This window comes from Ranitomeya variabilis, chromosome 6 (assembly GCF_051348905.1).
Source record: "Ranitomeya variabilis isolate aRanVar5 chromosome 6, aRanVar5.hap1, whole genome shotgun sequence".
NCBI classification, from domain to species: domain Eukaryota; kingdom Metazoa; phylum Chordata; class Amphibia; order Anura; family Dendrobatidae; genus Ranitomeya; species Ranitomeya variabilis.
In genome coordinates, this window is record NC_135237.1 from 39,560,133 (window position 1) to 39,582,529 (window position 22,397).

A 22,397-nucleotide genomic window follows, 5' to 3' on the forward strand; every position below is an offset into this window, starting at 1 on the left:
AGCATTTCCTTCATTTTATTTTCTCCAGTCCTCTTACAATCTACTACAGTGCCCGAAACATATAAGTGCAGATCGCTCACCATTTCGGACCTTTCAAAGACCTGTCCCAGGACCAATCAAAGCCGTGAGCGCAGAGCGCAATGTGACACATCTTTGCAGCTTCGTTTTCATCACTGGGCTCTTCATGCGATGTTTTGACACCTGTCTCCCTAATAGTACAGCATGGGCACAGATCTGGCAGGCGGCCCAGATCCTGAACTTGCCAGTCTATTAATTGGCAGGGAGCACTGTAGCTGCAGTGTTCGTTAGCAGCAGATGCTTGTGTTCCTGAATGTAAAATGTGCCTCTTACATTCAGATTCATTTTATTATTATTACCTTGTAAAATTTAGAGAGCTCAAGAAACCTTATGGAATAGCTGCTTTTTAAAGACTCAGCGGCACCCGCACCCATAAAATTGTGCAGCTTCTCTGGGTGTCCAGGAAGTTTTTATTTTTCCCATAAGGTTCCTGGATTTTGCAGGACCATTGAAAAGTATTAGTGCTATCATATAACCTTCTCAGAGTAGTGAAAACCTAATCTGTCTGATAATAGGTGATAATCGGGTGACGTGGATCCCATTATAGATTTAGAAAAATTTGTGATCCAGAAGTCTGGGAAAGTTGGTTAAAAGCTCTACTTGTCACCCAGGTGTCCCATAAACAGATAAAACTTTGCTCTTGTATCATATAGAAATCTATTTAGAATCTAATTATAGGAGCTTATATCAAATTAAATGTTTTTCAGTAAATTACCAGTTTAGTTTTGCATTCCAAACTTCTCCATTGTTGCTGCGCCCAGACATCACCATTGCCGGTACAAGAACTGGGCACCTCCTCATCTGCCATATTGGATGATTGCTGGAAAAAAAAAAACAGGTATAGTCAGAAGAATGACGCTGACGCCAGTGTCTACTGACTGTGAAATAAGTGGATTCTCCGTGGTCTCCAGTTGTTGCTGCAGCGCCCCAGAGTCCTGGTCGTTGCAGTAGCATGGTTCAGCCACTAAGGGGGGCCATGCTGCGTTCGATGGCACGGAAGGAGTTCTCTGAGCAGGTATCACAGTCACCAATACATTTCACAGCTGGGCCTCCGGGGGGAGCTAAGGGTGCTATTCATTAGGCCACTCCCCACCATAGTGGGTAAACTGGGGGTCAGGCAGGAAGTTAGAGAGAACGCTGACGGGATTGAACGGAGCAACACCTGGTGGCAGAGGGTGTTGTGAAGGGAGAGACTGTAGGGTCTCTGCCAGGGGTGGGATCCTGGCAGAGGCTTGGCATGGAAAGAACGTAAAGGGACCGTGCCTGCTCAGCATAGCGGCGGTGCCCAAGGAAGGACTAAGAAGCGAGATAGATTGTGCTGAGTGAGAAACGAAATCAAGCGAAAGGAGATACCAGTGAGGGTTGTGCTGAAAGAGGCAGCACCTTACTGAGGCGCACTACCGGTGGCCGGAACGCCGAGGAGGTAAAGAGTTTCAAGCCATACCTCAGACCTACGGCAGGGCAGTTAGCTTGAGGCGGACTGTCTCACGCATCACCCAGGAAGGCAAAGGGGGGTACCAACAGGAGAGGGGCGCAGATAGAGTCCCGGAAGATCTCCGAGCCTCCCCGTCATACGGGTGCGTTCCTACCATAGTATCTGGAGGGACGAGGAAGATCATTGCGAATTAAGTTGTTGTGAGGGAACACGAGAAACAGACACAACAGTTGTGGGGTACTTTCCGTAAGCACAGCAGGGAAGGACTGCAACACATAGCGCTAGAAGGAAGGCACCGATTTCCACCTGCAAGGAGAGCTCTGGAAGTGCCATTGGACCGGCCGGACTTGCGCAGCCTGGTGAGCCGTATTCCGGACTGAGGACCCAGAGAGCTTCAGTAAAGAGGTAAAGAGACTGCAACCTGGTGTCCTCGTTATTTACCGCGACCTGCACCCCACAACTGCACCGCTACCATTACAACATCACTTATTGCACCGGACGTCCCCCACTGACGGACAGGGCCACGGACCGGGTCTAGCCACCGTGACAACCCCAGGACTGAGACCTAGAGGCCCGGCTCCGGGTACCCCTCGGCCCTGCGGCGGTGTGGGGGCGCTCCATTGCTCTCCGGCTTCAGCTCTTATCATTCCCGGACAGTTGCCCCTTTTAGTGACCACACTCCACCCATTCTCCACCCCTCCATGTTTCAGTCCCTGTTTTCCTAGTACTCCAGGGCACAAAAAATCCTGCTAATTTTCAGGAGGTTTCGAAGAAAAAAAAATGTTGCAGTCCCTTAATTTATAACCCTCTTATTAAAATCGTATGCATTGCAGAGCAAAGTAAGAAGCATTCCTGGTTCCGCAAGGAGAATCAGGTCTGGTTCCATTAAAACAAACCTGTCGGCAGGATTTTATTAAGTAAACTACAGGCATTGTCAGGTTGACATTGTTAGACTGTTTAAAATGAAAACTGGGGTGAAGAATTCCGTCTTGTGGTTCTTGTGTAATCAGTGATAGGCCTTTGCAGCTAATGAAACGCTCTTGCACCAGGTTGGGACTGCAGGCAGAGTCTTATCTTCCTGCTCTAAGCCAGAAAAACCAAGGAAAGGCCTGACCAGAGGCCGCCCCATACTATTCATGGATCGGGTGGATCAGTGTGAACAGGGCTAAGTTCAGCCTAGACAGGAGAATGTAAAAACCCAGAAAAACCTTGGTTGGGCCATCGATTGCTTATGATAATAGAGTTCAGCTTCATTGAACTAAATGCGGTGGAGTTGCAGAACCATATACATTCTGTGGACATGTGTGGCGCTGTTTTTGGAAGAAAGAAGCTTTAGAGAAACCTCCTGGAACTCGCCTTGATTTGATTCATTGCTACTCACCTGGACACAATGATTTTCTCCCATGTTATTTTGCTGCAGATTCACCAGGGACCCATCTTGCCGGTAGGGAGCAGTTGCTGAAAAGATAGTGGAGCACTGTCACTTTAAAGAAAGTAAAATCAAGACACTGTTTTACATAACCAGCAGATGAATCACACAACAAACTGTTCTGTGGTCCCGGTAAAGAGTCGGCCCCCGACTGCCCACCGGTTCCTTTCCGATGAATGGCGCCCATTATACGTCCTAATAAACCCATTTTTCTCAGTAAATAAACTCACAGAGGCGGATTTTTGTTCAACTCCTCATCTGATTCTGCCAAGTCTATGTAAAATGTCAGAGTTTCTGAGAAATGTCCCAACATTTTAACGTTGTAGAAGGTTTATGCAAACACAGTGTGTCTGGAGAGGGAATGTTAAAAATAGAAAAATAGAAAGACCACTCGTAAAAAAAAAAAAAAGGAAACCCAAATGGGAAAATTACATTTATAGAGACTTCCATGTAATCTGACGTCTGGTGATGTAGAAAACGTGACATTCTGGCACGTCACCAATAGAATACAGATTCATATTTGTCCTAAGGACAAGATCCAGGAGAGGGCCAAGTCTGTGACTCCAAGGGATGAGAGTGTTTGTAAGAGAAGAGAGAGGTTTACTGGGTTAGAGGTGGAGGATAGGTCTAGGAGATGGAGCACAGAGAAATGTCGTTTGGGTTGTCACTTTATAGATCATTGGTTTAGGACTCGTTCAGGCTACTCTATAATCGGCCCGTGAGCAACCGCAGTCCGTGCATGGACCCATTATAGCCAGTTTGCCAGTAGACATAGCCGATTTTACATGCAGGCCGATGGTCTGTGTGGAAAGAAAACAACAGATAGATCCGGCATCCATCCGGACAAGAACAAGGGACCAGTAAGTTCGCAATTTGCGGTAACTAGTGGTCCGATTTTTCATTTAGCCATCTGAATCCGGCCTAGGAAGTTTCAGTAGAGTGGTGGTGTTGGAAGCCATATTGTAGCCAGTGGAATAGTTGGGAAGTTAGTTCAAGGTGGACATGTTCAATAAGTAATAAGATGGGGGAAAAAGCTGGACAAGAAAGGATGGCTTCTTAGTAATTATTTATTTCACGTACTTCTAATAGCACCATCATATTCCACAGCACTTTACAGATATTATTATCCCTGTCCCCATTGGGGCTCACAATCTAGATTCCCTTTGGAGTGTGGGAGGAAACCAAAGAACTCGGAGGAAACCCACGCAAACACGGAGAGAACATACAAACTCCTTGCAGATGTTGTCCTTGGTGGGATCTGAACCCAGGACCCCAGAGCTACAAGGCTACAGTGCTAACCACTGAGCCACCATCTGAGTACATCTCTTGCTTCAAAATGATTGAATAACTAGATGGATTATTATGCTAAAAATTATTGAAGAACCTTGGTGATGACCTGTTTAGGGCCGACCTTATTTTGGAGGTACTGTAATGCAGAGTACAAATAAATATGCCATATAGTGCCAGATTATTAACATCATATAAGACGTTGCCCACGTAATGTTTGGCACCATACATTGCACATAGTAATGTGCAGTGACATAATAAGAATAATACTCTGCGGTGCCACAGTAGTAAATACCACCATGTAGTGTCTAACAACTTTTTATATAAAGAAATCTAATGTAGTCAGTGTCTAAATAAAGGGCTGCATTCAGCCATGATCATGTTTCTACGCAGCCTTTTTTTTCTGCCTGAAAAAAACGTAAAAAAATTTAATTGTGTTCTTAAGTGTACTAAAAACACATTTAAAAATTTGCATCAAATTTGCACAAAAACAGATAAAAAAAGACAAACATATCAAAAACGTAATGAGACATGATTGATATTGCATATTTAGCGTGGATACCTGCAGAAAAAAACATATCTTTGCCGCATGTGGGAAAGTGGCATAGAGGCATTTTCACGTTACTGCCCTAACAGAGATCAGTAGTAAATAGCTCCAGAGGTCACATATGGTATACAGCACATTAAATGTACTGGGGGACAAACACTTCCAGGGGCATGTCACTATAAGGTTTAGCTCTGGGGACTGGGACAACCAGGGAAGCATGGAAAGCTCTATCATGTTCCTGGATCCAATTCATGACCCTTGTGGTACGGTGCATTGTCCTTCTGGCATAGGGTTAACAGCTGCCATGAAGGGATCAACATGGACAGCCACAATGTTTAGGTAAGTCATACTGTCTACGCGTCCATCCAGAGGTAACAGAAGAGGACTTTGGATGGGCTAAGAAATCGCTCTCCACCATTACTCCACCTCTACCAGCCTGGACTGTTACACCTGATTCCAAAGGTTCATCGTTCTACCAGCCTGGACTGTTACACCTGATACCAAAGGTTCATCGTTCTACCAGCCTGGACTGTTACACCTGATACCAAAGGTTCATTGTTCTACCAGCCTGGACTGTTACACCTGATACCAAAGGTTCATCATTCAACCAGCCTGGACTGTTACACCTGATTCCAAAGGTTCATCATTCTATCAGCCTGGACTGTTACACCTGATTCCAAAGGTTCATCGTTCTATCAGCCTGGACTGTTACACCTGATGCCAAAGGTTCATTGTTCTACCAGCCTGGACTGTTACACCTGATACCAAAGTTTCATCATTTAACCAGCCTGGACTGTTACACCTGATACCAAAGGTTCATCAATTCATGCTGCTTGTGCCAAATTTGGATATTCCCATCCGCAGTCTGGTTTCATCTGACCGGGCGATGTTTTTCCACTGCTCAGTGATCCAAGTTTTGCTCCTTTGCCCACTGGAGTCTTGACCATTTGCTCTTTGAAGTCAGTGATGGCACTTTTGTGCTTTTGGACATGTTAGTTGGACGCCTCTGCTGTATTCGGCTGCACTTTGCTCTGTCTGTTCATCAGAACGATATTTGTCATACTCTGTCGTCTTTCGTGTACATCATCCGTAGGATATTTTTTCTTGCTCACACCATTCTCTGTATACTGTCCACAACATTAGACAAGAAAACTCCAAAAAGTTGGCAATTTTTGAAGTCGTCACCCCGACCAGCGCTGGCACAACCAGTATTTCTACTCGGAGGCCAGTAAACATAATATGTTTTTACAAACAATAGTAAGTTCCGATGGGTTTACATAATACAAAGAGCGTGCTCCGTCATGTTACGTCCTGGTTGAATACTACTCCGACAGGTGGTCTGACGCTATGGACACCTTCAGTGCCAAGACTAAGTTAAGTATGGGATTGGCACCAGAGATTGTGAGGCATTATTGACACGTCAGTTTTTCATGTACAAGTGCTATGTATTTTTTTTCACAGTACTCATGATAGTCTATGAGGCCATTCACATGACCGATTTTTATCCTTTGGCCAAGTGGTCTGCAGAAAATATCGGAGACATCTCCAATTTGGATCCGAGTTTCGAATCAAAATCATCAGTGCAAGTAAATGGGGCTTACATATGGGAGATGACAGTTGGTGCTTACAAGATTCTATGGAAGGAGGGAGGAGCTAGACTAGAAGCTAAAAAGACATTCACTGAATACTAATTTTTACCTGTGAATTAAGACTTATCAGTCCAGGAGGAGAAATCAGCACATTTCTCTGATAAGATATATTACAACGTTTCTTCTTTTCATGTCTACTATTGATTTAGGACAAAAATAAATAAACAGAACAACAGTGAAAACTTATATGAATTTTTTTTCTACAGTGCAGGCAAAATGATTGATGTGCCATGCTGGGAGTTGTAGTTGCGGAGTGGATGAGCGGCTCCGCTTCCTGCACGCAGTATGTGAATGAATCACTGTCCTGGTGCGGGAACTGCACAAACCAGTTTATTCTTTATTGCTATAGACAGGCACATTAGATACTGAAGCGGTGTAATATATCTCCAAACACCAGCGCCTCTGACATATACCGTTCACTACGTCGCGCCACTGTTAGATCAGTTGTGTGTTTCGTCACTGTTATTCATAAACAGAGTACTATGGATGCAGCAGAGCTGAGCTTGTCATTCGGTTTTAATCCATGTTATTGGTGGTCTTACATAGGACTGCAGGTAAACCTACCACATTATCAGAATATAGTGCGTCGTCATACCCAAATATACACTTATCAATGAATAAAACTATTATCGCAATGCTGCATAAAGTAAGCAGAACGGTTATAGATGTAGCAGAGCTGAGTTTGATACTTGGCACAAGTTACGGTGGTTTTACATAGGACTGCGGATAAACGTACTACAGTAGATTATCTCCGCTCTGATTTGTCACAATGCACAAACACTGCAGTTAAATGACAAATTCAGCTCTGCTACATCCATTTACAATCCCATTAATAAAATATTCATCTTTGCATGCAACATAGGGGACAGACCCCGCCGTATACTGACCTGCTGTTCCGCGGCGTAAATCAGGAAGGATAAGTAAGGACACCCAGCCACGTTTTATAGGGACTGCAGGGTTACTAAGTATCACAGGAGCCGGCAGAAGAAGTGATTCCTGGCTCTGCTACACCGCCTCCTGCTGGACACACCTTCCAAGCACACCCTGGTCACTCCCACTGTCTGCCAGGGTACGTGTGCATGTGTGTGTCACATGAAAGCGTGAGACGGATCCCACGTCACGTCACGTCATCGATCACATTTCGTGTGGAAATAATGAGTGCAGCCGTAACTAATCATCGCCACCGAAAAGCGACTAAATAATCCGCCGTAAAGTAACAAATCAAATTTTCCAAACAATTCTGGATCTAAAAATTTTGGGGAGTGAATTCTTATATTGGTTAAAATAATTAAAAAAAAAATAACCAAACATAATATACTAAATTTTCCTAGATCCTCACCTGACTCATTACCCTGCCACCGCTTCTTCGCCAGTGCTGGAAATGTGCTGAAGTCGAGGATCTCTTAAGATATGCCATTAAAGAGAAAAAAAAGCAGATCAATTCAATTACTGACATGTAATAAAAGTCAAATTTCAGACTCACCCTTTAATTGTTGACCAAAAATCAGACCGGGTCACTATGACCCCCTGCTGAGGTGTGAACAGTTCTCTTCTGCGCAGTCGCTTTCACAATATCACACTTATTCCCGGAGTCTCCGCTGAACTTTGCATGAAATACTTCTGCCAGGAAAACTTCCGGATATTAGATTGTTTGTTGCCACATATTGATGCAGGAGAGGACATGGAAATAATGAAGATACATTTACATAATCAACTGATCCATTTCTGCTGAAATATCAGGAAGTGGATATACTATTTTATATCTAGGTCATTTATTACACTTGGAATTCCACATTGGCAGAAGTAGCTGGACTTTCATTTAGGGTCCACTCACTTCTGAGTATATAAACTCGCTGATTCTCAGCCAGAAAAGCTGGAGAGGGTCAGGCGAGTGTCGTGCGTTTTTTCCTCACCTATCATTCGCATGACATGTGTATGCAGTCCGTATGCAATGCATTTTTAACATCAGCTTTTACATACTGTAATTCTCTGTCATTTATAGCATGTTTGCAAACTAATAAAGCAATCTAATATACAGATATAGATAGAATAGACAGACAGATAGAATAAGTAGAATAGATACACTGCAGATATTTAGTGTCACAAGCTCTCTACATTTAATAATCTAACACTCTTTTGTGCCTTTCATGTAACACAAAGGGTGTTTAACCTTATTAAACCTATTAAATAATTAATTTGAAAAATATTTTGGGATCTCCCCTTATTTTTTATAACCAGCTGAGGGAAAGCAGACTAGGGGCTGGCGTTTTTATTCTGGGAAGGGGCCACTATCCAGCCTATTAATAACAGCTCAAAGCTGTCTGTGTAGCCCTTACTGGTTATTAACAAGGGGGGACCCAAAAAAATTACTTTGGGTCTCCCATATTATTTAATAACTAGCAAAGGCTAAGCAGACAGCTGTGAGCTGATATTAGTAGGCTGGGAAGGGGCTATGGATATTTTCCCCTTCCCAGACTAATAACACCAGCCCTCAGTTGCCCGAGAAATGCCCTGGTGGCAATCGGGGATAATGGTTTTGGTGGTTGATATCAGCTGTGTAATGTCCGCTGACAGCAAACCCAGAGGTGTCAGACTCCCCCATTGCTAACCCAATAGTCCAAATAATAAATAACACTGGCCAACAGTGAAAATGTGTCTGAAATGAAAATAGCTGGTTTGTAATAATTTTAGCATCCTAAAAACGAATATGTTACTTAAAAATCATTATTAGCTCTTGTTGCTGAGATACATGTCATCCCTTCACCCCCGGAGCTTTTTCCGTTTTTCCGTTTTCGTTTTTCGCTCCCCTCCTTCCCAGAGCCATAACTTTTTTATTTTTCCGTCAATTTGGCCATGTGAGGGCTTATTTTTTGCGGGACGAGTTGTACTTTTGAACGACATCATTGGTTTTACCATGTCGTGTACTAGAAAACGGGAAAAAAATTCCAAGTGCAGTGAAATTGCAAAAAAAGTGCAATCCCACACTTGTTTTTTGCTTGCCTATTTTGCTAGGTTCACTAAATGCTAAAACTGACCTGCCATTATGATTCTCCAGGTCATTACGAGTTCATAGACACCTAACATGACTAGGTTATTTTTCACCTAAGTGGTGAAAAAAAATTCCAAACTTTGCAAAAAACAAAACAAAACAAAATTGCGCCATTTTCCGATACCCGTAGCGTCTCCATTTTTCGTGATCTGGGGTCGGGTGAGGGTTTATTTTTTGCGTGCCGAGCTGGCGTTTTTAATGATAGCATTTTGGTGCAGATACGTTCTTTTGATCGCCCGTTATTGCATTTTAATGCAATGTCGTGGCGACCAAAAAAACGTAATTCTGGCGTTCCGATTTTTTTTCTCGTTACGCCGTTTTGCGATAAGGTTAATGCTTTTTTTTTATTGCTAGATCGGGCGATTCTGAACGCGGCGATACCAAATATGTGTAGGTTGGGGTTTTTTTTTATTGATTTATTTTGATTGGGGCGAAAGGGGGGTGATTTAAACTTTTATGTTTTTTTTATTTTTTTCACATTTTTAAAAACTTTTTTTTTTTTAATTTTGCCATGCTTCTATAGCCTCCATGGGAGGCTAGAAGCAGGCACAGCCCGATCGGCTCTGCTATGCAGCAGCGATCATAAGATCGCTGTTACACAGCAGAATTGCAGGTGTGCTGTGAGCGCCGACCACAGGGGGGCGCTCACAGCCACCGGCAATCAGTAACCATAGAGGTCTCCAGGACCTCTATGGTTACCTTCCTGATGCATCGCCGACCCCCGATCATGTGACGGGGGTCGGCGATGCGCTCATATCCGGCCGCACGGCCGGATGCGGTAGTTAAATGCCGCTGTCTGTGTTTGACAGCGGCATTTAACTAGTTAATAGCGGCGGGTGATCGCGATTTCACCCGCCGCTATTGCGCGCACATGTCAGCTGTAAAAAACAGCTGACATGTCGCGACTTTGATGTGCGCTCACCGCCGGAGCGCACATCAAAGCGGGGGTCCCGACATGTGACATACTATACCGTCACATGTCGGGAAGGGGTTAAGATTATTATGCAGGAAAATAGGGAAATTTTGAATTTTCAACAAATGTGTATTGGTAAACCTGATTACAGACCTGTTGAACCAATGTCAGCCATTTTATTCATTGTGTCTGCATAGTTTGTACTAATTGAAGTCTCTTTCTCTTGTTGCAGTAATTTTGTGGAGAGAATTTACACTTTGAAAATGCCTCGTAAATGTGCAAATATTGTTAACAATTTTTGTTACGTGTGTGGTTATGTGACATTTGCCAACCAAAGAAGACCAATTACTCCACTTGTGAAGACTGCTTACCATCATTACTTTGGTGTAAAGGTTGGTGATCAGGAGAAGCCCTGGGCTCCACACATTTGCTGCAATAGTTGTTCAGTAAATCTGGTTGCATGGTTGAAGAATAAAGGACGTTCTATGCGTTTTGGTGTGCCAATGATTTGGAGGGAGCCAAGAAATCATGTAGACGACTGCTATTTCTGCATGGTTGCTCCTCTTCAGCATGGCATGTCAAGAAAAAAGAAGGGGACTATTGAGTACCCTAACATCCCCTCGGCTATAAGACCAGTCCCACATGGGAAAGATCTTCCCGTTCCTCGCCCTCCAAAGGAATATGTACTGGAATCAGATCAGGAGGAAGAATCGCCCGGAAGTTCATCACAAGATCTTGAATATGATTCACAGTCTGCATCAAATGAACCACATTTGCTTTCTCAGGGTGAACTCAATGATCTGATACGCGACCTGGACCTGTCGAAAGAAAAGGCAGAGCTTCTGGCTTCAAGATTAAAACAATGGAACTTTCTACTGTACAATGTTAAAGTGACTGCCTATAGGCATCGACAAAGAGATTTACATGTTTATTTTAAAAAGCAAGACAATCTCGTTTTCTGCACCAGTGTTGATGGTTTAATGTCCGCTATGAATGTTCAGTACAACCCACTAGATTGGAGACTTTTCATCGACGGTTCAAAGGTTAGTTTAAAAGCTGTACTATTGCACAATGGAAATGTTCTTCCTTCCGTTCCTGTAGGCCATGCTGTTTGCATGAAAGAAACCTACAACAATATGAAACTGCTTCTGGACGCAATAAAATACAGTGACCACCAATGGCAGATCTGTGCAGACTTGAAAGTGGTTGCAATATTGTTAGGCATGCAGTTGGGATACACAAAATATTGCTGTTTCCTATGTGAGTGGGACAGCCGTGCTAGATCTTCTCACTACAATATAAAAGTGTGGCCTACAAGGGACAAAATGTGTCCTGGAATTAAGAATGTTCAACACTGTCCACTTGTTGAACGCAGTAAAATCATTCTGCCGGCGCTACACATTAAACTTGGTCTTATGAAAAATTTTGTTAAGGGAATGAACCAAGAAGGAAATGCTTTTAAGTACCTCAGAGGGAAGTTTCCACAACTCAGTGATGCTAAAGTGAAAGAAGGTGTCTTCATTGGTCCTCAAATTCGTGACCTACTTAGGGATGGAAATTTTGACGAGATCCTACAAGGCAATGAGAAGGCGGCATGGCAAGCCTTCAGAGATGTTGTACGTGGCTTCTTGGGAAACAGACGAGTTGATAACTATGTTGATATTGTGAATAACCTTCTTACGAAGTATCATAAATTAGGCTGCAACATGTCATTAAAAATACACTTTCTGGACTCTCATCTGGATTTCTTCCCGGACAATTGTGGTGCAGTAAGCGATGAGCATGGTGAGCGATTCCACCAAGATATTTTAAATATGGAACAAAGATATCAGGGCAAGTGGAATGCTTCCATGCTTGCAGACTACTGTTGGACATTAATCAGAGATGTACCAGAAGAAAACTTCAATAGACAAGCAAAAAGAAAGCGTTCTCGTGAATAGGTCTTGTCTGAACTGTTGTGTTCAGTTAATGTATTGTGTTCTTGCTATTTTAATCATATTTTAAACAATATTTCAAGTTTGAACATGACATTTGTGTGCAATTTATACTCTTGTAATGAATGCTTCTCGCTACCTACAGCACATACATCCATGGCGTGTATCTAAAAAACGAGAGCTAATTAAACAATTCTGTGGGTATATTTGAGTTTCTCGACCCAAAATTAGTAATATTTGCCTATTTTCATCAAAGAAACATAAAAAAAGTTGTTTTTTGTTGGCCTGTGTAATTAAACACATACACAAAAAAGGTCCTTCAATTGTAAAAAGCACTCCCAGACAATTACCCTCTTTTACCCATTTTATAAAAAAAATGTAATCCAAAGGGCAAGCTGTAATCCATAATATGGACGTCTCACGACAATCCCCAACTCTGCTACATCTGGATGCTGTGATGAGTGGCGACATCAGCAACGTAACCGCTCACCACGGCTGTCACAACACACTGTGAGTAGTGTGTGAATCCGGCTGCAATGATGTCAGTAAGGTTATTGCAGTTCACAGCCGATGAACTGCGGTAACCTTATTGACATCACCGCTCACAGCGCATCAATTTACTGCCATTTCTCATGCTCGTGGTAAAACGGGGCCAGAGTGAACCCAAACTAGTGTTTTTCTTCCAGTAAGTCCCATAGAAATACAAATACAGTAGTTGCATTTATGATCTCATCCGTCTGAATCATGTTGAAGAAAAGCAGTAGTGTGCACATACCGTTATTCATTCTTTCACTATGTGGTGGCTATTCTTCATGGTAGAGAGTACTGTATGGTCATTTCATCATTATTAAATGGTGTCTCTTTGCATATGATATGATATTCTTCTTAGAATAAGTCAACAATGTCAGATGAGTTGGAGTCTGACACCCGGCATCTCCACCAATCATCTCCAGTTAACTAAACAATAGCAGCTGCTCTGCAGTACTCATCGGCGGCTGCTACACTTTATATGGAGCTGCTAGTAGCTTATCGGCGGAGGCGATGGGTGTCGGACTTACACCAATCTGTATTTGATTACCTATTCTAAAGATATTATCATATGCCTGAACATATCGGAAAGCGGTACTATTACAGTGGCATTAACTGGTCATTTTAGAACTATAATTTAGAGATATTCTATAAACATTTGTGATAAAGGGAAAACAATTTATGAATGGGGCTGGAACTGGACTTATGCTATGGGGAAAAAGTAGAGTTCATCTGTAACAGAGTCACTACTCACGGTCAAGCCATGAGACACGGCAGTCAGGATGTGCGGGATCAGATACCAGGAGGGCTAGTAGTACAGAGGGGCATGACAAAGGCCTGGTCAAGTAACAGTCTGGGGTCAGGAGGGAATGTCAGGATAAGGGGATAAGACAAACAGTTAGTCAGATGCTAAGTCCAGGGTCAAATACCTAAGGTCAGAGAGTGTCAAGAGCAAAAGGGATAACACAAATGAATAGTCAAGACAAATTCTGGCAATAAGATCAGGAAATGAGACAGAGCAAAGCGCACACATCAATGAGCAAAGCTATAGCTGACAATGGTCTGCTCATAGGTAGCCAGCTAAATAGCTAGCAAATTAACAAGAAGGGAAAACACCTGGAGGAATCAAAATGCTGACAGCCCAGCACACTCCAGTTCCTATAGGGTGTCTGAACTGTTACTCATAGTGTCCCAAGGCCACAGTGAGTGATGAAACTGTGACCTCACCTTTGTCACCAACATGGGTCACTGTCAGCGGCTTTTACAGGACACTACACTCCTGGTGTACAGCGTAGCAGATGTGCGGCCGAAACTTGGTGAGAACAGATCATTCTGTTATGAACAGAGGCCGCTACGTTGTACTGGACCGACACAATAGATCCATCATGGTTCTGTCGATGTTTCCTTGTTTTCACACCAAGAATAAAGTTGTATTTAAAAAAATGACAGAACTGAAGCTTAGAGCATAAACTAGAAAAAAAAAGCATACAAATATTGTGCAGTCATTAGAATAGTAAAGTTTCTTCCTATTCCTTGTGTCTCCTGACCTCTTTGCCCTTGTCTCTGTGAGTCTTGGCTTGCTTTCATGTTTCTGGTACAGTCTGATCCTTTCTGCTTTGTCTCAGTCCATCTGACCGCTCTTCTTCCTTAGTGCTTCATTTTGTCATCCTTGGCTGGAAGCAGCGGGCCTCCTTTTTTTAGATGACTGTCTCCGGTATCTGACAGCTGTTCTCCTGTGTGTCCATCAGTACAAGGGCTTGGATTAGTGATGAGCGAGTATACTCGTTGTTCTGGTTTTCCTGAGCACGCTCGGGTGGTCTTCAAGTATTTATGACTGCTCGGAGATTGAGTTTTCCTTGCCACAGCTGCATGATTTACAGCTATTAGCCAGCCTGATTACATGTGGGGATTCCCTAGCAACCAGGCAACCCCCACATGTACTCAGGCTGGCTAGTAGCTGTAAATCATTCAGCTGAGGTGAGGAAAACTAAATCTCCGAGCAGTCACAAATACTCGGAGGTCACCCGAGCGTGCTCTAGAAAACCCGAGCAACGAGTACACTCGCTCATCACTAGCTATGACCTACAAGTGGCACTAAATCCGACTGAACACTGGTCATTTGCTCAGACCCATGTGCTCATGCCAAGCATTGATCTAGTTTGTCTTACAGTGACCCAATTATTCTGATAAAAAACTGAAAGAGGAAAATAATGTATAGGTCGTCCATCTGCAAAAACTGACAATCTAAACCAAGCCCACAGGCTCGTAGGTGATGCAGCCCCTATTAAAAATACCATCTGTAGTCTAGTCGCTGCCTCTATTCTTCAGAAACTGAAGTTTAATCAAATATGCTAATTTTGTGTCCGGAGCAGCCTGGGAGTGACCAAGATCCTCACCCACTGTTTGCTTGAGCTATATCTGCAGACAGTGCTACAATCAGGGTGCACGGAACCTCTTAGCCTCACCCAGGGTGCACTGAGTTTTTTGGCCACACCCAGGGTGCACTGAGCCAATTGGCATCACCCAGGGTGCACCGTCTATTGGCCACACCCAGGGTGCACTGAGCCTTTTGGCCACACCCAGGGTGCACTGAGCATCTTGGCCACACCCAGGGTGCACTGAGCTGATTGGCCTCACCCAGGGTGCACCGAGCACACTGATTAGCTAAAGCTACAGAACAGAAGCAGCGATTAGACTGTTTGCAATATGTTGACCTAAGCTTAATCTATGCATACCATTATTATTATTAGGGGTCGGAACCCCTCATAGGTTATATGTTTTAGATATGTTACAGTGAGAACAGTAAGCAAATCAAGGTGCCAAGAATTGCTATGTGATCTTATTCCATCTCTACAACCAAATGGTAGCATTTAAAGCGGTTGTTCAGTTTCTGAAAAATTAAATAATAAAAAAAGAAAAACAAACCAACTTCTATCAGTCTTATTTTGGGGAGAAATCAGACCCCTTTTTTAAGTATTACAGTTTGGGAATATTCTGGGGAATGTGTTAGAGTCTAGTGACATCTAGTGGTAAAAAGATAAATTGTGCTCCATTGCAAGCCATAAGGGGGACATTCTCCCCTAACAAATAGCTACTTGCTGACGGTCCTACAAGTCCTTGCACACAGCATTGCCTCTCGTCAGTCAGACCAAGCATTATACGGTCATATAGGGCCATGGAGTTGATATTCCTCAGTGTTCTTCCAGAGGAAGGCAAATACCCCATTACACCATGTGCCCTCTTCATACAATGTGGCATTCACCGGACCCCGGATAAAGCAGAACATCCCAAATGCGGACTGCTGAGATATTAGACCATAATAGATGTCTGAGAATGTTCTCTTCGAACATTTGAAGAACATCCCAAGAAGCTAAGGCTGCTCCTGTGAGAGGAAATGACGGGCGGCACATGACAGACCTGAAGTAATCAATTAAAATCAGCAGAAAGAATCCTTGTGACTTCTGCTCAGAGACCAAATCTCCCTTCAGTGTCTTCATAATCGGGATGGGAGTAAATTACAACCTAGAAATGAAGAGACTTGTCAGCCCCGGTGTCCTGCTTGTAGCAGTCACACTTCTATTAAGTTCATCTTCAGTTCCTACCGGACCGTTCCATGCACAGTGCAGACTGGAGTGGTGCGTACCTTCAGGCCTATCATTTACTATATATATATCTATGTGTTTATGGGGTCATTTCTGGCACTGTTTATGTGGGAATATACGGTTTTAAATTGTGCATTCTTCTGGCACTCCATATGGGGGAGAGCTCTACTGGCACTGCATATTGGGATCTTTTATCTTGCACTGTATATGTTGGAGCACTTGTCTAACACTGTATATGGGGAGCATTCTACTAGCAACATATGTGGGTGAGCATTCTGCAGGCACTGTATGTGAGGGAGCATTCTGCAGGCACTGTATGTGAGGGAGCATTCTTCTGGCACTGTATGTGAGGGAGCATTCTGCAGGCACTGTATGTGAGGGAGCATTCTTCAGGCACTGTATATGAGAGAGCATTCTGCAGGCACTGTATGTGAGGGCGCATTCTGCAGGCACTGTATGTGAGGGAGCATTCTTCTGGCACTGTATGTGAGGGAGCATTCTTCAGGCACTGTATGTGAGGGAGCATTCTTCAGGCACTGTATATGAGAGAGCATTCTGCAGGCACTGTATGTGAGGGCGCATTCTGCAGGCACTGTATGTGAGGGCGCATTCTTCTGGCACTGTATGTGAGGGCGCATTCTTCTGGCACTGTATGTGAGGGAGCATTCTTTTGGCACTGTATGTGAGGGCGCATTCTTCTGGCACTGTATGTGAGGGAGCATTCTTTTGGCACTGTATGTGAGGGATCATTCTTCTGGCACTGTATGTGAGGGATCATTCTTCTGGCACTGTATGTGAGGGAGCATTCTTCTGGCACTGTACGTGAGGGAGCATTCCTCTGGCACTGTATGTGAGGGAGCATTCTGCAGGCACTGTATGTGAGAGAGCATTCTTCTGGCACTGTATGTGAGGGAGCATTCTGCAGGCACTGTATGTGAGGGAGCATTCTTCTGGCACTGTATGTGAGGGAGCATTCTTCTGGCACTGTATGTGAGGGAGCATTCTTCTGGCACTGTATGTGAGAGAGCATTCTTCTGGCACTGTATGTGAGGGAGCATTCTTCTGGCACTGTATGTGACGGAGCATTCTTCTGGCACTGTATATGAGAGAGCATTCTTCTGGCACTGTATGTGAGAGAGCATTCTTCTGGCACTGTATGTGAGGGATCATTCTTCAGGCACTGTATGTGAGAGAGCATTCTTCCAGCACTGTATGTGAGGTAGCATTCTTCAGGCACTGTATATGAGAGAGCATTCTGCAGGCACTGTATGTGAGAGAGCATTCTGCAGGCACTGTATGTGAGAGAGCATTCTGCAGGCACTGTATGTGAGAGAGCATTCTGCAGGCACTGTATGTGAGGGATCATTCTTCAGGCACTGTATGTGAGAGAGCATTCTTCCAGCACTGTATGTGAGGTAGCATTCTTCAGGCACTGTATATGAGAGAGCATTCTGCAGGCACTGTATGTGAGAGAGCATTCTGCAGGCACTGTATGTGAGAGAGCATTCTTCCGGCACTGCATATGAGAGAGCATTCTTCCGGCACTGTATGTGAGGTAGCGTTCTTCAGGCACTGTATGTGAGAGAGCATTCTGCAGGCACTGTATGTGAGAGAGCATTCTTCCGGCACTGCATATGAGAGAGCATTCTTCCAGCACTGTATGTGAGGTAGCATTCTTCAGGCACTGTATATGAGAGAGCATTCTGCAGGCACTGTATGTGAGAGAGCATTCTGCAGGCACTGTATGTGAGAGAGCATTCTTCCGGCACTGCATATGAGAGAGCATTCTTCCGGCACTGTATGTGAGGTAGCGTTCTTCAGGCACTGTATATTACAGAGAATTCTGCAGGCACTGTATGTGAGAGAGCATTCTTCAGGCACTGTATGTGAGGGAGCAATTTTCCGGCACTGTATGTGAGGTAGCATTCTTCAGGCACTGTATATGAGAGAGCATTCTGCAGGCACTGTATGTGAGAGAGCATTTTGCAGGCACTGTATGTGAGAGAGCATTCTTCCGGCACTGCATATGAGAGAGCATTCTTCCGGCACTGTATGTGAGGTAGCGTTCTTCAGGCACTGTATATTACAGAGAATTCTGCAGGCACTGTATGTGAGAGAGCATTCTTCAGGCACTGTATGTGAGGGAGCAATTTTCCGGCACTGTATGTGAGGTAGCATTCTTCAGGCACTGTATGTGAGAGAGCATTCTGCAGGCACTGTATGTGAGAGAGCATTTTGCAGGCACTGTATATGAGAGAGCATTCTTCAGGCACTGCATGTGAGGAAGCATTCTTCTGGCACTATACAGTATGTGAGGGAGCATTCTTCTGGCACTGCATGTGAGGGAGCATTCTTCTGGCACTGCATGTGAGGGAGCATCATTCTTTTGGTGACATTAGGTTGACAGCGCTGCAGCCAATCATTGAGCCGGGCGGCTCATTCCATCTACATGGGGAAAACCGCTGATCTCATTCATTGGCTGCAGTGCTGTCGATATGACGTCACCACTGCACCAAACATAGACTCTGGCAGCTGCCTAGACACGGTGCTGGACACGGGAAGGGTAAGTAAAGCTCAGTTTGTTATTTCGCAAAGAACTGAGACTATGAAGAAAAGTTCTCTATAAGGTGACAGCCCCTTTAAGACTATTACAAAATTGCTTCGTATTCCATACTAGATGCATTGGCACAATAGGTTGTGTTTTTCTTTTACACAGGAATTTTGGAGTCTCTTGTTATAGCGTGTACACATCCTTGGTAATGCAGATTAAATTGTGGACATCAATGGACAATTGTATGAAAGAAGGAGGCGAGAGATGCCTGTATGAGGCAAGTATACCATGCCATCATCAGTACTGTGGGGAAATCATCAGCTCTGTGTGTCTGGAACTTATTTATTTTGAATGTCACTGAGCTGCAATACCAGACACAACCTGTGGACAAGGGTGGCACTGTTTCTGTATATTTTTTGCCAAGATTCTAATTGTTTAGTACAGGGATACTTTTTTGTAGATCAATGTATGTATGTGCTCCCCTAATACACTGATGTAGAAGGAATCTGTATTTTTTTTTTTTTTTAATTGTTATATATTTAGAGATGCTAACATTTTACTTTTACCATTTATTAGCTTCAGTCGGCTAGTGAGCATTATATTGTGGCTAAACACAGGAACCTGGTGCACAATTATGTAGACGATCTGACTTTTAAGCTGATGCCATATGGTGCCCGGCAATTCTGCCACGTCTCTGTAAGTATCACCACCCCTCATATTGATGTCATTTTGTCTTCACGTGTGCAACCTTTTTTCCTCTCTTGTGGCAGGACAATGGAGATATAGTTTTATGTGTCATATTTTTTATGATTTTTTTTTTTAATTCTTTATTTTATGCAATTAATCGAATGAAAAAAAAATAGTAAAAAATGCTGAAAGGTTTTAAAAAAATAATTCGCAGTTCAAAAACAGTGCAAAAAAATCCCCAAAGCACCGCAGCTAAAAAAAAAAGTGCACCGAGTGAATGAGATTTTTTTTTAAAAAGAGTAGGGGAGAGTAGATCACAGAGAAGAGTGACCTGTCCGTCACTGACAGGAGACTGCGGACGGCTGGGGTAAAAGGGAGGGAGTCCGACGAACTGTAATCGCCTGGAAAAGCCCCAACACTTGCGGCTCATTTGCATGAAAATTTGCCGATGGATTTCTGTAAAACAGAGGCATGGAATTATAAAACAATAGTATGGATGTAATCAACATTTCAGGGACTTTACATAGATTACATTAATTTGGGGTCTGAAAACCTGCTGACAGGTTCCATTTAAATAACGCCATCTGCTGTCTGCTCAACATAGGTCCTGCAGCATAAGCCTGCAGCTGTTGTATGTGCAACAACAGCTAAGGCTCAGTCCCAACCTTAAAAGTATCTCTGCAGTGGATGTATTTGCAAAAATATCTAAAGTCATGTCCTCGGTTGACCAGTATTATAAGTACAGAAGTATATATTGACAGTGTTTTATTTGTATGAGAGACGTACAGGTGGTTTACCTTTATTTTCTCTGCCTTGGTTGTTGCTTTGTTCGGTCTTGAGCTGACATCAGCTATTTGTTCAGAAGTATGTAAACTAAGTTTATTACTTGTAAACTAGAGAAAAGAATCTCGGTAAGATTATGTATTAGTCTGTTCCCCAAACCTCTTTCATTTTAATGAGATTAAAGTTTTATTTAAAGGGGTTTTCCAGGCTTGAGTCATTCTATTTGACTGCAGACTTGTGAATCCTCACAGCACACACACTATGCACTGTCATGATTCTCAGGTGCCAGGAGTGTGACCGGCAAGCATGCGATTTGCATACATGCGATCACATGCCAACTAGACATACACGGCCTCCCTCAATAAGGCTGGACAAGTCTAGTCAGAATGTGACTAGAAGTATGCAAACCGCATACATTTGGTCACATAACTGGCCGGCAATGGCACAGGGGAATCCTGACAGCGTGCACTGTGCGCACTGTGATGATTCACAAGTTTGTAGTTACGTACAGTGCCTGCAGACTTGAATGCCAAACTCTGGCATAGACATATTAAATGATTTTGTCTAATAGCAGCTACCACTAGAGGGAGCTTATGTGTACAATTTATACATAGAACTCCACAATACCACAGTACGCAGATAGCTCCCTCTAGTGGTGACGGCAGGTAGCTAGGAGTTTATCATTAATCCTATGTCTACTGGGGGAATTTGGAGCTTTCTATCAGAGACTGAAACTCTAAACACTCTCAAAGATGGACATTCACTGTAAATACTGTACAAATCACTTTGCTATGGTTTAACAAAAGTGTTCCATCTTTCCATTTTGAGGCATTCTCAGTATCCGAACCCTGGTATATCGTGTTGGACAACGGGATCAATTATTGCAATCTCCATAATCTTGTGGAGGGTGAGATGATTTTTTACATTTCATTCTTCAATGATAAATCCGTATATAATGTGTCCCAGTATCCGCTGTGTCCATCCTCACTTGCTTTGGTTTATTGTCAGGATCTGGTTTGGACTCGGTTCCAGGATTTTCGGAATCTACTGATGACTTCAGATGTACCCAGTATTCTTCAGCCAACTGCTCCGTATACTGATAAATGACGATGATGAGGAAGAAAGCGGCAGCTCAGGAAACGATGATGAACTCGGCGTCCTGAGTCCTGTGGCTGAGGATATTATTTATCTGTTATAAGTGACATGATTGCTTTTGTTCTTCTCTATAGGGAATCGCAAATCTTTATAGAAGTTATTCAGAGTCGCATCGTATCAGAGAATGAATCTTTACTGAGCTGCCTGGAAGCTCCGAGCCTCAGTGCTATGTCTACAGTGAATCTATTGTCACAAAAAATAACCATTTTTTATATCATGTTATGTTAAATATATTTTTAAAATATATTTCCAGATCACTATAAATATTAAAATAAATACTTGTAGTTTTCATTCTGAACATTGAGTCTCAATAGTTCACCTGTTCTGTACAGATCACTTCTCCGGAGACATCTCATTATTATCATAGACAGGAATAAAATCACAGGTAAAACCTCTATATACACAACTGATAACGCAGAATCCATCATTCACAATAGGTGATGTCACAGCTCACCTCCTCCTCCTGTACAATGACTGATAACACCTCTATATACAGTAGATAACACAGGATCCAACATTCACAATAGATGATATCACAGCTCACCTTCTCCTCCTCCTGTACAATGACTGATAACACCTCTATATACAGTAGATAACACAGGATCCACCATTCACAATAGATGATGTCACAGCTCACCTCCTCCTCCTGTACAATGACTGATAACACCACTATATACAGTAGATAATACGGAATCCACCAGTCATACAGCCAAACTGAATCTCATACTTTGCACTGATGAGAAGTAACACCCCAAAACACGTGTTGCAGA

General features: G+C 43.3%; 2 protein-coding genes across 3 annotated transcripts in view; one reads left to right on the forward strand and one right to left on the reverse strand.

Annotated features, from left to right (window-relative positions):
- The window catches only part of STEAP1 (STEAP family member 1), a 31,426-nt gene extending 23,996 nt beyond the window's left edge, over positions 1–7,430 (reverse strand). Inside the window, exons 1-3 of one of the 2 annotated variants that reach the window (XM_077271812.1) lie at positions 7,313–7,430; positions 2,895–2,971; positions 794–898 (exon numbers count right to left, since the gene is read on the reverse strand). In XM_077271812.1, coding sequence (XP_077127927.1) covers positions 794–898; positions 2,895–2,918 — 129 coding nt within the window. In that variant the 5' untranslated portion in view covers positions 2,919–2,971; positions 7,313–7,430. Of the gene's footprint in view, positions 1–793; positions 899–2,894; positions 2,997–7,312 lie in introns of both variants that reach the window. The other variant, XM_077271814.1, reaches the window with a different exon arrangement.
- Positions 7,431–16,267: 8,837 nt separating this feature from the next.
- LOC143783397 (uncharacterized) lies at positions 16,268–21,922 on the forward strand. Its single transcript, XM_077271815.1, has 5 exons — positions 16,268–16,484; positions 19,168–19,279; positions 19,579–19,698; positions 21,301–21,379; positions 21,481–21,922. The coding sequence occupies exons 1-5, from the start codon at positions 16,354–16,356 to the stop codon at positions 21,570–21,572; spliced, it is 534 nt and encodes a 177-aa protein (XP_077127930.1). The 5' UTR covers positions 16,268–16,353; the 3' UTR covers positions 21,573–21,922.
- The last annotated feature ends 475 nt before the right edge of the window (positions 21,923–22,397 follow it).

What these genes read in the sequence shown, in the direction of transcription:
- LOC143783397 (XM_077271815.1), top strand. Translation starts at nt 16,354, where the DNA reads ATGGGAGTAAATTACAACCTAGAAATGAAGAGACTTGTCAGCCCCGGT. An exon ending in GCACAGTGCAGACTGGAGTG is followed by an intron (nt 16,485 to 19,167) that starts GTGCGTACCTTC and finishes TCTTTTACACAG; the next exon opens with GAATTTTGGAGTCTCTTGTT. An exon ending in GGCAATTCTGCCACGTCTCT is followed by an intron (nt 19,699 to 21,300) that starts GTAAGTATCACC and finishes TTCCATTTTGAG; the next exon opens with GCATTCTCAGTATCCGAACC.